The sequence below is a fragment of the Lepus europaeus genome, chromosome 4, assembly GCF_033115175.1.
Source record: "Lepus europaeus isolate LE1 chromosome 4, mLepTim1.pri, whole genome shotgun sequence".
Classification (NCBI taxonomy): Eukaryota; Metazoa; Chordata; class Mammalia; order Lagomorpha; family Leporidae; genus Lepus; species Lepus europaeus.
In genome coordinates, this window is record NC_084830.1 from 113,113,106 (window position 1) to 113,129,200 (window position 16,095).

The window sequence follows — 16,095 nt, forward strand, 5'->3', positions numbered from 1 at the left end:
CAAAATTCCAGCTAGCCTGAATTCCCAACTAGTTAATTAAAAATGGTAGATAGTCTGCTAGAAGGGAAAGGGAATGACATAAGCCAGGGCAAAGAAACTTGTTTCAGATGAGTGGATTCACTTATCTGCTCTTTAAACAGGGTGCTAAGATACTGATGTACAAACAGCTACAGCAAGCCATCATTTATGAAAATGAACCCCTCCCCCCGAATTTAATTTAACCAGTCAACTTCAGTGAATAATTTCAAACCCAACGTTTACATCGTTAGCTTTCTGAACGATGATTCACTGGTGTAGATTTTGCCACTTAAATATGCCCTTCCATATCATTACGAGGGGTGCCACTGATGCACATCAGTTAGTTAGAAGGAGACAGAGGAGTCAGTCAAGAAACCTGGATAATCCCCATACTGGAAATTCAAACCCTGGATAATCAGGACTGTACTATACAAGCAATTATGATTCTGTCCAGTTAAGAGAAATCTGTAATCCATTCAGTTTCAAGCCTATAAAGTCACATTTCTCAAAAACTCATATTTTGGCCTCCAATGGTTTAGAAAGTTCTCCTTACTAGACTGTCTCCAATTACAGAAATCCTTCCCAAGTACAACGCTGCAGAGGTATATTAAGCCTGCAGGATACCATGTAGCTGGCTGTTCTACAGAGCTTTATAGCACATGTGATCACAATGTATGATGTAATACTACTAAAGCAATTCAGTACAATCTGATAACATTAGTTGTTCAGGTCACAGGTACTGTCTTACATTTTAGGGGTTAGGTTGTCTTTGAATAGAATGAGAGCATTCAGAATGGTAACCCATGGAAGTGAAAGCTAAATTTATACTAAATTCTCCCCATTCACGACCCAACCTTTCCTTTCTCCCTACACAGAGAAGAGGGCTACTATGGATTTCAGTGAATCACTGGCCTGGCTAGCAACAACAGAGGATCAACAATGACCACAGATCAGTGAGTCAGACTAAGGTTCAGCCACAACTGTGACAACTGTCAGAAGAACTCAAGTCAAGGGTGCAAAGACAGCTCTGGTGCAAGGCTCCATTTTGGTACCAAATCAAGATGTGTTCGGTGCCAATCAAATAACAGGAAATAATACTGTTGTTAATTTTGACTATATTAAGACATATCCTTCCAGTGAATATAAGGATATGCCCATTAGGGATTTGTGAGTGCTAATTTTTCCAGGGCTTTTCGAACCTCCGCAAACACATAGAGGGAAAAACAGTCATACGAGGCTGGCTAGAAGAAACAGGAAAAAAAAACACCTACATTGAAGGTACGAGACAATAATTTCTAAGCCTTTGGGATCTATTTTTTCCCGTGCATTGTAATGCAGTCAAGTGTATGAGTGATGCCTTTTGTGTTTGATAATGTCAAGTGTGAATGTCATGGGCAGCCCCCCATCTCTGATGGTATTAAAATGGTGGGAAGATGAAAAGCTTGGGAAAATAAATGGAACAAATTAAATTAAAGTGGCTGGAGGACAAAGAAAGTCACTCCTCTATAGTTTGGTTCTGAGGTGATGCTGGTGACCCTGTCCACCACAACATGCTGGTACAATCTGCGTTTCTGAGGGAAAGTGTGGCTCCTCACTTATTTAACCGCACTAATAATTATTTTCGCTCCTACGCATTGTGAAGTCTATTGAATGCAAGAAAACATCTTACATGTTTACATACAAACTCCCATTATACAGTGAGAGGAGTCTCCACAGCAGAGCTTGTCAGTCAAATACACCAGGCATCAAGTAGTTCAAGGTAAGTTAGTCAAGGTTTATAGAAAGCAACTGAATACACAGGCAATTCAGGGAGGCAATTAATTCCAATAAATAAAGTATGTACCTTTTCTGAGAGCTGAACACCCTCGAAGATCATAAGAATCCATCCTAATCAATGTCAGGAAACAGAAGAAGAACAGAGCACTAATTGATTTTACCCAAACAGCCTGCAAGTGCACCATGCCTTCTAAACTACGAGTCTCAGCTCTGACGAACGGTGAAGGTTTTTCTTATGAAAACATGAAAACAAACGCATATCCTCAAAATCCCTGCCTAATGAGGCCATGACATCTACAGTGCATACAAGAAATTGCAATAATTATAGTAGGAAGGTGTTCCGTATAGCCACTCTCCCTCCCCTTCACACTGTTTCTGAACCATGTACCACCTATGTCTAGGCTAAGCCAGTAGATGAGTCACTGGCTTCCAGCCTCTAGTCCACAAGTTCGTACTCGGCCAGGTCAAGCAATATTCTGCTAGTAGTGATAGTTCCTGAAGGCCACAATTTAATGGGACAACAGATGCCTATATATAAGGTCTATCAGAATCTCCTGGGCAAAGTATGTGACACAGTGTGGATCCCACTCTTCCACTCCTTCCCCACTGTCATACCAAGTCTCAACTCCTCCAGAAGGTGCCATTCACATCTATACAGTGGCTATGAAATACCTGGATTTGCCAGTCAAGGTCTTGCATCACACCAGCAGCCGTCATTCTGTGGGGCGCTGATTCCCACTATAAACCCTGGAATTTGTTTTTAATTTCCACCTCTAACTCTGAAGGTTACCCTCCTCAGGATTCCTGTAGTCTGCAGCAACACTTCCTTTCCTGCTGTACAAAGGGAGAGTAGCATCCAGCGTGTTTTGCCCATAAGGTTGATCTTTGGGTATAGCTTTTATTTTCTGTTTTCGTAAGACAATATGAAAAGACAAAGAATTCCACTCTTTGTTACAGGTACTATTTGACACATTTAACTTACAGTCTTTTGATATAGCCAGAGCGTGATAGCTACCATTAAAAAGAGAGAAGAAAGGGAGGAGGCATTTAGCGAATGGAGTGACGCCTGCATCCCACATCGGAGTGCCTGGGTTTAAATCTGGCTTCAGATCCTTACTCCAGCTTTCACCAGTGCCGATTCTGGGAGACAGTGGGGGCTGCTCTAGTAACCAGGTTCCTGTTCCTGTTTGTGGAAGCCTGGATTGTACTCCTATTTCCATGCTCCAATTTCAACCCCAGTCCAACCTTGGCCATCATATTCATCCAGGGCGTAAACCAGCAAATGAAGGATCTCTGTCTGTGTGCCTCTCAGATAAATTTCAAAAATCAAAAATAAGAAAAAAACAGCAAATAAATGAGAAATAGAATGCAAAATGGCCTGTCAAATTTTGAAGCTTTACTTCCATAAAAACAGAAAGAAAACAAACTACTATGTGTCAAACTCAAAAAATGAAATTGAATCGAAGCCCAAAACAAAATAAAACCCAACAAAACTGGAACATCCTCATCCCAGTGGACTTATAGTGCTAATTACAAAATACAAGTAACTGACACTCATGCCTTCTAAATATAAGTTTTTTCCTCCCAGAAAAGAGACATGAATGGGTGTTAAAAATCAAAACATCCTATGGAGCATTTCACACCTCAGGAATGAAAACTGACAAAGAAGGGCTTCCATGCAAAAAGAAAAAATTCACCAGCAAAGAGCAAGGTCTACTTAAGGTAAGAAAAACCAGAACGCTCCCCAGCAGAGGCTGGGTGCTTGCCCTGTCTGTGAGTGCTTTCGTAATGCCCGAAAAAAAAAAAAAATACATACACTTCTCCTTCACAATTGAAACTGGATAATTGATCATTTCCAAAAATAAATACTCCCATAGATAGAGGTCACTGGTTGCTTGCAATTGCATCACTTTGTGTCTGGGCCCCAGAATCCTGGGCTCCTCTGGGACGTCTTTGTCATTTTATCAGAGTGATTACCAGCAGAGTAGTTCCAGTGTGGGTCCCCTCAGCTTCTAGCCCTTATGTTTGCTCTCTGCATTCTTCTTTTCTCCATTAAGCCTCATGGCTTTTGCTTTGGAAATCTGGCACTTAATATCCAATGTTAATTACATTTCCTATTCAGAGGAAAATCCTATTGGGCTAATTTTTCAAAATCATATAATGAAAGAACTTCAGTGACAAACCATGTAGATTTTCGATTGTTTTTTACGGGTAGATCTATTAAGCACTTAATATTCAGTGGGAAAACAGACTCAGAGCAATGAAATTCTATTACTTTAGAGGTTGCATGCTTTTAATTTCTTAATATTTCATTACATGTTGGCAACTGGTGCATATTTTTATAATGCGTTTGATCATTACTCTTCTCAGGGTATTCTATTTCAGTTCTTCCTCTGACATCATATTTGCATGTTAAAGGGTTTTAGCATTCAGGGATGAAATGTTCTGAATAGTAATGTGCAGTTAACTTGATTTTTTAAAAACGGAAAACAGCAAACAGACATTATATATAGAGACTAAAGAGAAAAATCTAATAATTTTAAAATCGAACTCAAATTTTAATAGCTTTCTATAGAACATCGTAAAAGGTAATGATTCAATATAATTCATTAATTAGCAAATTATGCAAAATGCTATCAGCAGAGTTTGGGGGAAAGGAAATTTTTCTGTGGCTTTTATAAGTCTAATGCATTTCTTTTTTTTTCCGTAAAAAATGATCTTTCCTTTGCTCTCCAGCAACATCTACTGGAAAAGTCAGAAAAATGCTATTTATATGAATCAGATAGTTTGAGTAAGGATAGCTTTGATTACCACCTGCCTAAAAAGTGCGTGCTGAGCTGCCATCCAGTTTACAAAACGGAATTATTTCTGCTCACTTTAGTTCTATTTTGTTCTCTGCGAAGACAGTGGCTCAGTGATGGAAGGAGCCAGGCTACAACTCCAAAGTTCTCATGACTTCACGCTGAAGAAGTCATTTCCATAAATACAAGTGGAAAAAAAAAAAAAACGTAAGATACAACATATTCCTCCCGGCCCATCTTCTTATTGTGTGCCATTTACTTTAGACATAACCATCATTACCAGTGGTAGGATCGTAATCCACAATAGTTGGGTGTAGCTAGAGTCCAAGAGCTGATTTCATGGAAGAAAGTGATGTAGAGACACTGATTTTGAGAAAGATTGTGAGTACTTCAAGATTTTTCTAAGTTTCTTAAGTTGAAAAAAGGCTACACGTGATGTGACTTTTAAAACTCCCTATGTTACCACCAACATGACGACATCAACCATTCTACAGCAACTGCTGTTTCTCTGCTCTTTTAAACAAGAAGAAAAATTAAGTTTCCTCACACCTGAATCAGAGGGCTTCCCAGGAAACTTCGGCTCGAGATTCTCACTGGGTAAAGAAGTATGATCAGACTCATAGTCCATCTGGTCTCCAGTTCCCAGTATTCAGCAGTTCCTAACGTCCCCAAACAACTGGATTCACAGGCTGCACCCACAGGATGCCATTAGATGGTCTGGCAAGCACGAGACATGCCAGCCTGAGGGACTGAGGAGTGAGCCCAATTTGGAATCTCGGGAAGAAAATAAAAAATCTTAACACCGACCAAATACACAAAATACCCTCCCAAAGGTGGCTGCACAACTCAACCATGCATCGTGCAGTTCTGTTCAGGACCAAACCTTCTGCAGGCATTCAAGTCACCTTTCTGTATCTCATTCTGGAGAAGCATTCTTTTAACAGCATTCTGCACTTTTAACATTCAGATTCTCCCATCCCCACAAAAATCATTTAAAAATGAATTGAAAGATTTTAGGTAATATCTCAGGTGAAAACCTAGCTATAACTTGGATTTTGGTTACCCTTAAATTAAAAAAAAAAAAACTGGGCTAATGAGAGGATTATTATTATTTTTGCCTTCCTAAATCTTAGTTCATTCATACCAGCAATAAATTTCAGCAGTAGAAGTAATGAATGCAAAATCAACAAAGACTGAAGGGAAAGACAAATAGTCAAAACTTTAAAACAACAGCAGCAGCAACAAAAAGCAAGGGCTGGCAGATTACAGAATATTGGATTGGGGGTTTGCTGAATGCTAAAATAGACGTGAGCATTCTAAGCTGCATCCCAAAGCTCTTGAAAGGAGAAATGCCATCAAATACAAGCCACGACGCCCATTCACGGCGCACAAAAGGGACATATTCCTAAAAGCTACTCCCAGTAGAAGTCCACACGTTCGCCTCACTGCGGGTCCAAATGCAAAGTTGCGACTTGAGACGGGTAATTAGCCCCCTCCATTATCGAGCCGCTTAAAATCCAGAAAGGTTTAACCAACGGCACTGCCACAGTTAACTCCTATTGCGAACTGTCATAATTCAGTCATCTTGGTTATCCACTGGACCTATTTCTAAAACACGCCCGAACCTGATGTTTTAACTTCCTATTGCGTTTGGGACAACACTTACTCTCCATTTATGAAACAGCAACCTGAGACAGGTGAAAGAGATGGAAGAAGCACTTCATGCACAGCAGCCAAGCCAAACATGACCCCAGCAGCCAGACTTCAATAAACTCTACCCTTGCTTAAACCACCGGTGAAAAATTCTAATAATGCATCAGAAGTTCAGCGAGAAGAAACATTTCAAATGCCAGCTGTCTCTCAGGGTTTAAGTCCCGGAGTTCAGAAGCAGTATCAATTGGATTAGTATTTTTTTTTTTTCTCCGTTAGCTGTTTAGAATTTCACGTAATGCAAAGTGCTCTTCGGATCAAAATCATCTTTCTCATCTCTCCCCTTAAATAAAACGGAAGAGAAATCATTCCGTATAAATGCGTTTACTATACAAATCTATTTTCAATTGAATTTGCTGCATGCTCTAATTCATCAAAATTAATACAGGTACTTTCTATGTTAAACAAAAGGAAGCCGACTGAAAAATCGGCTTCTGCTGCGGATGCCTTCCTCAATTACAAAACGGTGAAAACAGAGATTTAACTAAGCCACTCGGTCAAACCCTCCGATCGGCGCTCTTACCTGCCTCAGCTGAAGGCTTCCTTCCCTTGTTAGCAGCGTGCAGCATCTCTCGCTCGCTCCAATCCTCACCACCGGTCTCAAATTACACTGCTAAGTCCACCCCCCCCTCGTTTTTTTTCTTTCTTTTTTTTCTTTCCTTTTTTTTTTTTTCCACCAAGAAAATGCTTATTGAAAGTGATTAGTTTTTGTTGTCCCTTTTAAGTCCCTCCTGCGGGAAGGAACTGGGGAGCAATGTGACGCCACCTTTTAATCTTTTGTAAGAGTGAAAAGGCAGAAAAGGAACGCTCGATCAAACTGAGCTGCACACATGACCAAAACTCGCAGGAGAGGCTGCTGCTGCCTGGCGAAAGCACCGCTAGGCTTGAGTGTAAGAACAGAGAAGAGAGGAGAGTCAATGGAATGTGACAACGTATGTGCATCAAAGGCAGGAGCAGAGACAGAACAATGAACAAGGGAAAGGCAGCGAGGAGAGAGGGAGAGATGGAGAGAGAGAGGGAGAGAGGGAGGAGAGGGAGAGAGGGAGAGACGGGGAGGAGAGGGAGAGAGGGAGACAGAGAAGGGAGAGAGAGAGGACAGAGGAAAGATAGAGCAGTTTCAGGCAAAGGATTCTCAGAATACAGCCACAGAGCAGAGTCTGGCAGCTTCTGTTTTTCTCTCAGCGAGCATGATACACTGCCTCTCTCATTTAGAAACACATTCGTGTTTCTTGCAGGTTTGAAAACTGAGATAATCGCAACGTGTCTCCAGTTTTGTCTGATTGGCATTTAACTGTGCGGTGTACCTGTGATTTTTTAGGATGCATTTATGTGCAATTTATTTCGCATATTTATTTATGTAGGCAAAAATGAAAGCTGCTAATTTCTACGGCAATTTGCAATGTAGTTTTACTGGCAGATGGAACTCTACTTATCATAACTGCTGACAAACTGCCACGGGTAAACAAAAGAAGAAACAAATGCTTCGTCTTGATAATTGTCTAAAAAAAAAAAAAAAAGCCCACACCAAAACATTAGCACTTGCAGCAAAACCTATGTTTCGGAGTTCAAGTTGAAAAGGTATTTTTCAACATTAGTTTTATCAATAAAGACAAAATAAAAGGGAAGACATGAGGTTTGAAGGAAAGGTGTTGGGTAAAAAAGCTGATGGCAAAGTGGAAACCTGGATTCTTTCTGGCTTCCCTCTCAATGTGACTACAAGATTGCTTTCTTGAGTCCTGGAGCCGAGTTTTTGAGTCACGATTTCTACAGCCTTCTACTGCATCTTTCTGCTTTTTCATACCACCATAAAGTAGGCTCCATTTTTAAAATGAAGTCAAAAAGAAATGATTTCCCAATTCAAAAGGTTTTAAAAGGTGTCTCACCAACTTTGTTCCATCTCTACTCATCTCCTGCCACTTGGGGGCTGGGATTACACAGTTAAATTCCCCAGGTGACTTCTTTTATAAGGATGCAAATTGCCGATTCCAAGGTCAAGTATTTGGTGTAAGTTATTGGTAAAAATAACTGCGTGCTTTCCATGGTAACCTGAACTAGCCCAGTAATAAGTCAGCAGGAAGAGAAGACACCAAAGCTTTTGACTATCTCTTTGAAATGAGCGAATGCCAATATTAGAAGATAAATTCCACACTTACCATTTCGGAAAAAGTACAAAAAACGTCAACCAAGCAACAAGCCAAAACACTTGGCCGTTTCAACTACAAGAGATCTACGGATGCTTGGCTGCTTATGTTTTGGGGTTCCTGTGTAAGCCACTAGATGTAGAATGAGATTTGGTCTAAGAATAACACACCCTCTCCTGCCATGGCCACAATGCTGTGTCCAAAGAGGGATTGCCTAATCTCGTTAAACTCCAAGTGTCAGATTTTTCATCGTTTGCCAACAAGAGGATTTGGTTTGTTGTTGTTGTTGTTTTTTCTTGGACACAAAGAAGTAACCCCCTACCACCACCACTACCAATATACCCATGAAGAAATTCTGCTTGTCATTAAGGCAGAGCAGAGAATGGAGAACACACAGGGGCTGAACAGAAGGCAGCTGGCCAGAGAACAGAGAGTGCTCAGATGTAGACGGGAAAGGAAGCTGCAAGGCCTGATGAGCTACGAGAGAAGTCCTGCCTATTAAATCTAGAATTCTCTGCAGACATTTCACACAGTGTATTGGAAGCAGCCTCTTTTAAATGACATTATTGATACAGGTTCTATAGTTAAAATTAACTTTATACAAGGGAATAAGTGGATTGAGAATTTTCTGCCAATAAAAATAAAGACCCACTTACAAGCATGCAACTATTTCAATGCCATAAAAGCAGGGGAGGAGGCCTGGGGCTTATTGAACAAGATCAGCAAAACAGAGTCCATGAAAGATAAAAAGAAATCAAGGCCAGACAGAAAGGGAGATTTTTTTCCACAAAAAAGCTGTAAATGGCTATCAGTGTTTTCACTTATTCTTCACTTTCTTAGTGAGGCGGTCGGTAGCCTAAATGGATAATATTTGTAGTTTGATATATATGATTTATTCTTAAGATAGCTTGATTGAAGGGGATATTTCCTTATACTTTTGTGTCAAAAGTGGTTCAAACCAAGGTAATATGACCCGACTTTCAAATGACTTACTTCTCTGTTGAAGAGCCTTATGTTCATGTGCTTATATTCTGGGCTAGCAGGTGCTTGATATTTGGAATCAGGTTGCCTAGGACTGAATCTCTGCTCTCATCTGATTGCTGTGTGACCTTGACCACATTATTTTACCTCTCTGTAGCTGATTTCTCAGAATGGGCATAATACTACTTGCTCAGTTGGCTGGCATGAAAAATAAATGAAGCATTTGCCGTTTTGAGTTCTGCTGCCAGCACAATGCAAGTTCTTTATGCAAGCTAACCCCTATTATTACAAAATCCACTCAACAGCTTCTTTAAAAATACCTAAATAAGTAACATAGACAATATTTCATCATTTCAACGTGCATGACTCACAAAACTTTCCACTTTGACCTTCCTGAGAAGCTCCAGTCATTCCTATTGCCCTCTGGGTCTTCAACTGGGTACCAAGCTTAAATCTCAAATTCATGACCACACCCATGCACCAGACCTCAATGCGAGGTCTTCCTCCAGATTCCCTTGCCAGTGTCAAATGTAAAAATCTCTGAACCATTCTTTGGCTTATTTCTTTCCTTTCTTCCTAATAATTCAACTAACCTTATCTCTTCAAGTTAACATTTCCAGACCCCAGACACCTCTTGATCGGTGAATTTTGCCTGGACTACTCTGACAAGCCTTTTAATACAGCACTTTTCCACGTGTTTCATTGCTGAAACATAAGGGGAGTGAAGTGTAGCAGCCACCCCTGGGGACACTGCTAGGGTCCCGCCGTTAGAGCACCAGATCATCACCCCTCAGTCTTTGCTTTGCTCTCAAGAAAGCACTTGGAATCTGAGTCAAGGAGAATGACATTGTTCCAGGAATGACCTTGAATCTGCTCTAATGTATAAAGCAGCTAATTTGTAGCAAACCAATCCTTTACTATTAGCGCTTTGTTAGTTGTGACACTTATCCCAGCTGTCATGACAGACACACAACTGAAAACAACCCTTTTTAAGAAGTTTTCTTTTCTTCTCCAATTCATTCTTCACAAGTCAGAATAACCTTCTTAAAATGCCACTCTAAATGCCATCCATTCCCAATAGTTATTGATTGCTCAATTGAAAGTCAGTTTTTTTCATTATCTTATGTATTGGCTTAAAAATCATCAAAGGCTCACAATTCCTTAGAGAATCAAGAGGAGATTTCTCTGCCTCACATTCAGTCACCTCTGAGGTTTGACACCCACCTGTCCATGAAAACACCGGCGCCCTCATTCCTGCCCAAGTGCTTACTGCTCTGCAGCCTGATCCATATGCATGCCCTCCAGAGCCTCCAGTGCCTTCCTTGTTCTCGTTACAATGACCTCTTCTCCTTCATCACAACCTATTTAATTCCAATCTCCTCATCTAAGACCAGAGCCAGTTACATGTCCTCCACAAAGGAAGGCATCCTTGACCTCTTGTTTACAGCAATGAAATCGTTTTATTCACAGTAGGTATCCAAGTACACCAGGAGATGCAGTGTGTCATATCTTGGCTTTGGGTTGGTCCTAAGTCCAAGTCCTGACTCCGAAGTCTGCTTCCTAATTGCAAAAGACTGGTCAAATCCCTCTCCTCTATAAACCTTATTCTCCTCCTCTAAAAAATATTCTGAGTCCTCCATTAGCTAATACATGTTGCCCATTAGCACAAACCTTATTAAACAGCTAGTGCCTACAAGATAAAAAAATTCAGTAATAATACAGTGCTTTTTAAATGAAAGAGACTTCTTATTGCTTCTAATTTCTATACCTCAGAATAATCTACCCAATAGCTGCTATTAGAACCATTCTGCAGAAGATGAAACTGAGGTTTATAAAACCAACCTACTCAATGTGGCACAAGGAAGAAATGGCAAGGCTAGGGTGTAGACCCTTACTTTTCTACCTTTTCATTGTTGTCATGCATACCAATTATTTATAACTTAGCTCATCCTATGTTGGTTTGCTATGATTTCTGTTTTGAGGGGTGTGCCCCACTTTCCAAGTGTACTATTAAATGAATGAAAGAAACATTAACGTGTCCAGATCTCTGCTTATTCAGGACCTTCCACACGTATTTAAACAGAGAATCTTTGCTTACTCCGTAGATGTTTGTTGACTGCTTCATCATCTGTGCTCTTGGGGATGAAAATTTGTCATCACATTGAAATTCAGTGACACTGTTTTTTGAGGAAATGATTTCATCATCCTTTCTATGAAAGCCATCATAATTACACAAAATAATATAAAAGACAAACATTACATATGAATGAGCCATGCAGATAGAAATGAATGAAGGTCCCTATGCAAAAATATATATATATAGGAAAGTGACACTCATCAATTTAGTTCCTCATACTTGGCATTTATATTCTGCTTGAAGATGAGCCCCTTTGGCTGACCATTCAATGTATAGAAAGGGGAGGTTATGATCTCAAAGTAACATACTGAATGTTACACAGAAAGGCAGAAATAATACTCCAACACCCACCGTGTTCAGTCACCTTTCATTCTTGCTTGTCACCTAAATATAATAATTATGTTTTCATTTATTTTTTTCCTTAGCGTAGTCTATATAATGCTTAAATAATTTGGAACAATGGAAAAAAATGCAGCCAACCAATTTCCTGTGTTTCTATGTACAGAGTCATGATTTTCAACAAGTTGAAGAAATGCTTTCACTTGAAATACATATGATTGCACTCCAAAAATTCATGAAAAATTGAAATGAAAGATGTTTATTTTTGTGAACAAAAATTTTTAAAATATCCATGCTGCTTTCTCATAATGTATATTTTTCACAAACTTTTTGAAGACCCTGTTCATACCAGGGTCTCTGCCCATCTGTGCACAAGTGTAAAGCAACAGAACTAAGGAGAAAAACACACCAGAGGATAATTACTGATATCAAGTTAGCACTGTTTTGTGCCTGTCTTGCAATATTCCTATACACTTCATGAAGTCAGGATATTTTTGTTGTGGTTTGCTGCTGGCTCAGACCAGCACTTAACATACGATGAGTACTTAATATTTATGTGTGTGATAAGTGAATGTGAATAATGAATGGAGTTCTTACCCCAAAAAATTTGTCTAAATTTGTCTATTTCTAATGAGTTTTTAAAATTCCCATGTTTGCATATATCCAAACAGGATTCTCACTCTGATACAATCAGATGTTCTCTTTTGTACAAAATGTGTTTTGTTAAATAGTTGTACACCACCCTTTATTCAATATAAAAACTCTCTTCTCCTTAATGATCCTTTCTAGATTACATTTGCTGATGGTAAATGCTTTTTCTCAAATTTCACAGCACCCATTGCCAGGAATATTTATTATACATACTTTTCCAGTTAATCTTGTCTTACCTTTGGATATCTCTTACGGGATGGTCAACTGTTATCCTCCTACTATTAGCAGGTCATTTTTACTGGATTCATTTCTTATTTCATCAGAGAGATTTCAAGTGTCGTGAATGTTGCAAGAGCAAAGTGTCTTTATTTTGGCATAAAATGTGTTGCTATTCCTTTGAGTACTACCCTGTACCTAGAATGTGCTTATAAAAACATGCTATTTGACATCTGTACTAAAATTACTGATGAGTATACAATTCTATCATCCAGAAATTATGTGAAAGAACTTATAACACATTCCTTGGCCTTTAGAAAACTGTTGTTAGAACACAGCCATGAGAGTGGTAAAGGTACTTTAGATTTTTTTGTAGCCTTTTCACCCAAAAGTATGAAAGTCTATTCACTTATTTACTTCAGTGAACGAATACACACTCATCTTTTGAGTTTACGAGTGTTCAGGTCAATGTCAAAATTAGCTCATATCAAGAAGAAGCTCATGGTAGCAAGAATTAGCAATTTCTCTCTAGAAGAACAGAATTTCCCCAGTCATTTATATGCCAGTTGGCAAACAGGCTACATTGACCCATTGCGGACTAGTCCTTAGGTAGAGGATTTCTCAATTCCACAGTGTCTCCACTATGGGGTGATTCCAAACCCAACACATACTTACCTCTTCTGAGAGGTCTGTTTGCCCTTTGGATAAAACAATATAGAAGTAACCTCAGATTAATAAGTCTTTCTCCTTGGACAAAAGGAGCTTTCTTAGGAAATATGTTTCACCCTCCTAGTCCTCCTGTCTGAAGTCTCTAGAGACCCCTGCTATCAGAATTGTCTATAAATAACCACTTAAAAAAATCTCTGAAATAAAAAAAAAGAGCATGACCTTTAAAGTTTCATAAAAACCCTTAATGTTTCCTTGTTATTTGTATAGATGAGATAATTCAGGTCCATTTTTCATATCCATTTCTAAATTTGTAATGAGTATATAATATGATTAAAGGTTTGTGATATAAATAGTTTTCAGAAATTAGTTTATTGAATATTATAATTATATCAGATCTTATTTAGCCAATTAGAACAAATTATTTTGCTTATAAAATTGCTAACATTAATTACCATGTTCTGGCACTTTGGTTTTTGTCTGCTGAACAGAAGTCAGTCTGGTCTGTTTTCCATTTCTGTTTTTGCATGGTGATTTGAATAACCCCTTAAGTGAAAACCAAAGTAGCTAGCAGCCAGCTAATCATAAAGTAAAAATGGAAAGCAAATCAAGAGAGAACCTCAAATCTCTGCTTCCCATGGTGGACCAAATAGAGTTGGCCTCAATGAAACTCTAAGTAAGAATTTACGTTCCTCTCCATTGATTTGAACACAGGCTTTGGTGAACTATTTGGTTCTTGTTACTGATGTTTTTCAATACGGAACATTTGAAAGCATCCAACCAGAAGTTGCACAATGATCACAGCCTTGAATGTATTCATCAGAAAAACACATTCACTGCTACAGGTTTTATTTTTACGGTAACCAATGTGCTGCACTGTTGGCCAGGTTCTTCAATACTCTTACCCATGACAATCACAAAAGCAATTCACAACCTGACTTATCAGATAGTTCTGTTTTACAATAATCTGGTTGCTATTTGTAAAATCCAGGATAAAACAGTGCAATTTCTGATGCTGAATATCTGAAAAGCTCTGGAAGCTGCTACGAAGAGATAGGCACTAAAATATGTAATGCGATGGAATTACAACAAACAGACATTCTGGAGGGTGCACACTCTAGTGCATCTCAGAGTGTGTGATATTTAATGGTGCTACTTTCAAGATTTGCAAATAAATTCGGCATTTAAACTGCCCACTTCCACTCCCCATTTTTCTTAGCTCCAAATTTAACTCTTTCATTAAGAAAAAAAGTAGAATGCTCTCAAAAAGAAAGATCAGTCAAAGCAATCATCATTGAGTAACTGTTTCCAGAAAAGAATGGAAGTGGAGATCTCAATTAAACAGTTTATTTCATGAGCTGATTCCTAAATCTCTTGGACTCTGAAAGCAACACCTTTTGGATGAGAATTTAACTAACACAAAAAAGTGGTGATTTTAACACCTGACAAATCCCCTATAATAAGGGGCTTAAACAACAACAAACACATCACTTTTCCAGTGATTAGGCTGTGCAGATGTCGAATAATAGGGCGATGCACTCCTTAGAAAGAGCATAGACTCCAGTTAAATCTGTTTGGATGTTTGCATGACCCTGTATTTATGTGAGAGAGACGAGGGACCAACAAACACCACTGAGAGGCAGTAGAGTGCAATAGAGAAAATTATTTTTCATTCCCAGGTCTGCCACCATCTCACTATATGATATTGGCCAAACTGAACCACTTAACCACTACCTGCCTCAACTTCTGCATCCACTCAGTGGAACTACCCTTTCTTGCACACTTAAAAAATCAGAGGCTCCTTTCCTCCCTTTGTGCAGTTAGATTCCACTAAAGCTAAATCTACTCCAGGGAAATAAGGAATTGTATGCTGAAAGCAGACTACTTTTCTGGAGGTTGCTGGGGCATCAATTAATAGAGTGATGTAATAGACCACTCAATAATCCTGCATTGGCTGGAAGAATTAATGCAGCTCACCTCTGTTGCTTTGAGTGCAATTCCATGTATTCAAAGGATGCTCAATAAATATCAGCTGATGATGATATTGACAGAGTGCAGTGTACAGTCACAGCACTAAGTGAATTACTAAGTTTACAACTGGTAAGAAAACTCATCAAATAATTATTGGCAATAAAAGAAACCTATCCTTGACCTCATTTCCTTTATTATGATATCATCTCATGCATAATAAGAACATCACCAATCTCTGGAAGCGCAGCAGCCTTGTCCTCATGACTTGGGAGAAGAATAATGTTAACCTTCAAACTACATTGAGAATCTGGGCACTTGTTACAATTTCCATTGTCATCACTGTGCTGTAATCCATCATCATTTATTTTCTGGATTATTACAGAGCCTCCCCATTGTTCTTCATGATGTCCACTTTTGGCCCCTTTGGCAGACTGTTAAGCTAAGGACTCCAAATGTACCTGACCTGCACACATTCATTTTTTCTTTTTATAGTAGTCTCCCATGTTGACACTGGGACTGGTTTAATGTCTTGCTTTGGCAATGGGGCATAAGCAAACATGACACAAGCGAAGGCAGGACAAGCTCCCAAACAAGCTCTACGGCAAGGGGGCCACAGCTATCACAGAAAGTCTTTCTTGCCTTCTAGAAAATGAAAAAACCATATGGAGGAAGAGTTTTTTATGGAATC

General features: G+C 39.1%; 1 protein-coding gene across 9 annotated transcripts in view; it reads right to left on the reverse strand.

Moving 5' to 3' along the window:
- TENM2 (teneurin transmembrane protein 2) overlaps positions 1-16,095 on the reverse strand; it is a 979,180-nt gene that overhangs the window by 679,668 nt on the left and 283,417 nt on the right. The window contains exon 3 of one of the 9 annotated variants that reach the window (XM_062189660.1): positions 13,156-13,171. The exons of the other annotated variants lie outside the window; for them this stretch is intronic. Within the exon in view, the coding sequence (XP_062045644.1) occupies positions 13,156-13,171 (16 nt within the window). The remainder of the gene's footprint in view (positions 1-13,155; positions 13,172-16,095) is intronic. 9 annotated transcript variants of the gene reach the window in all.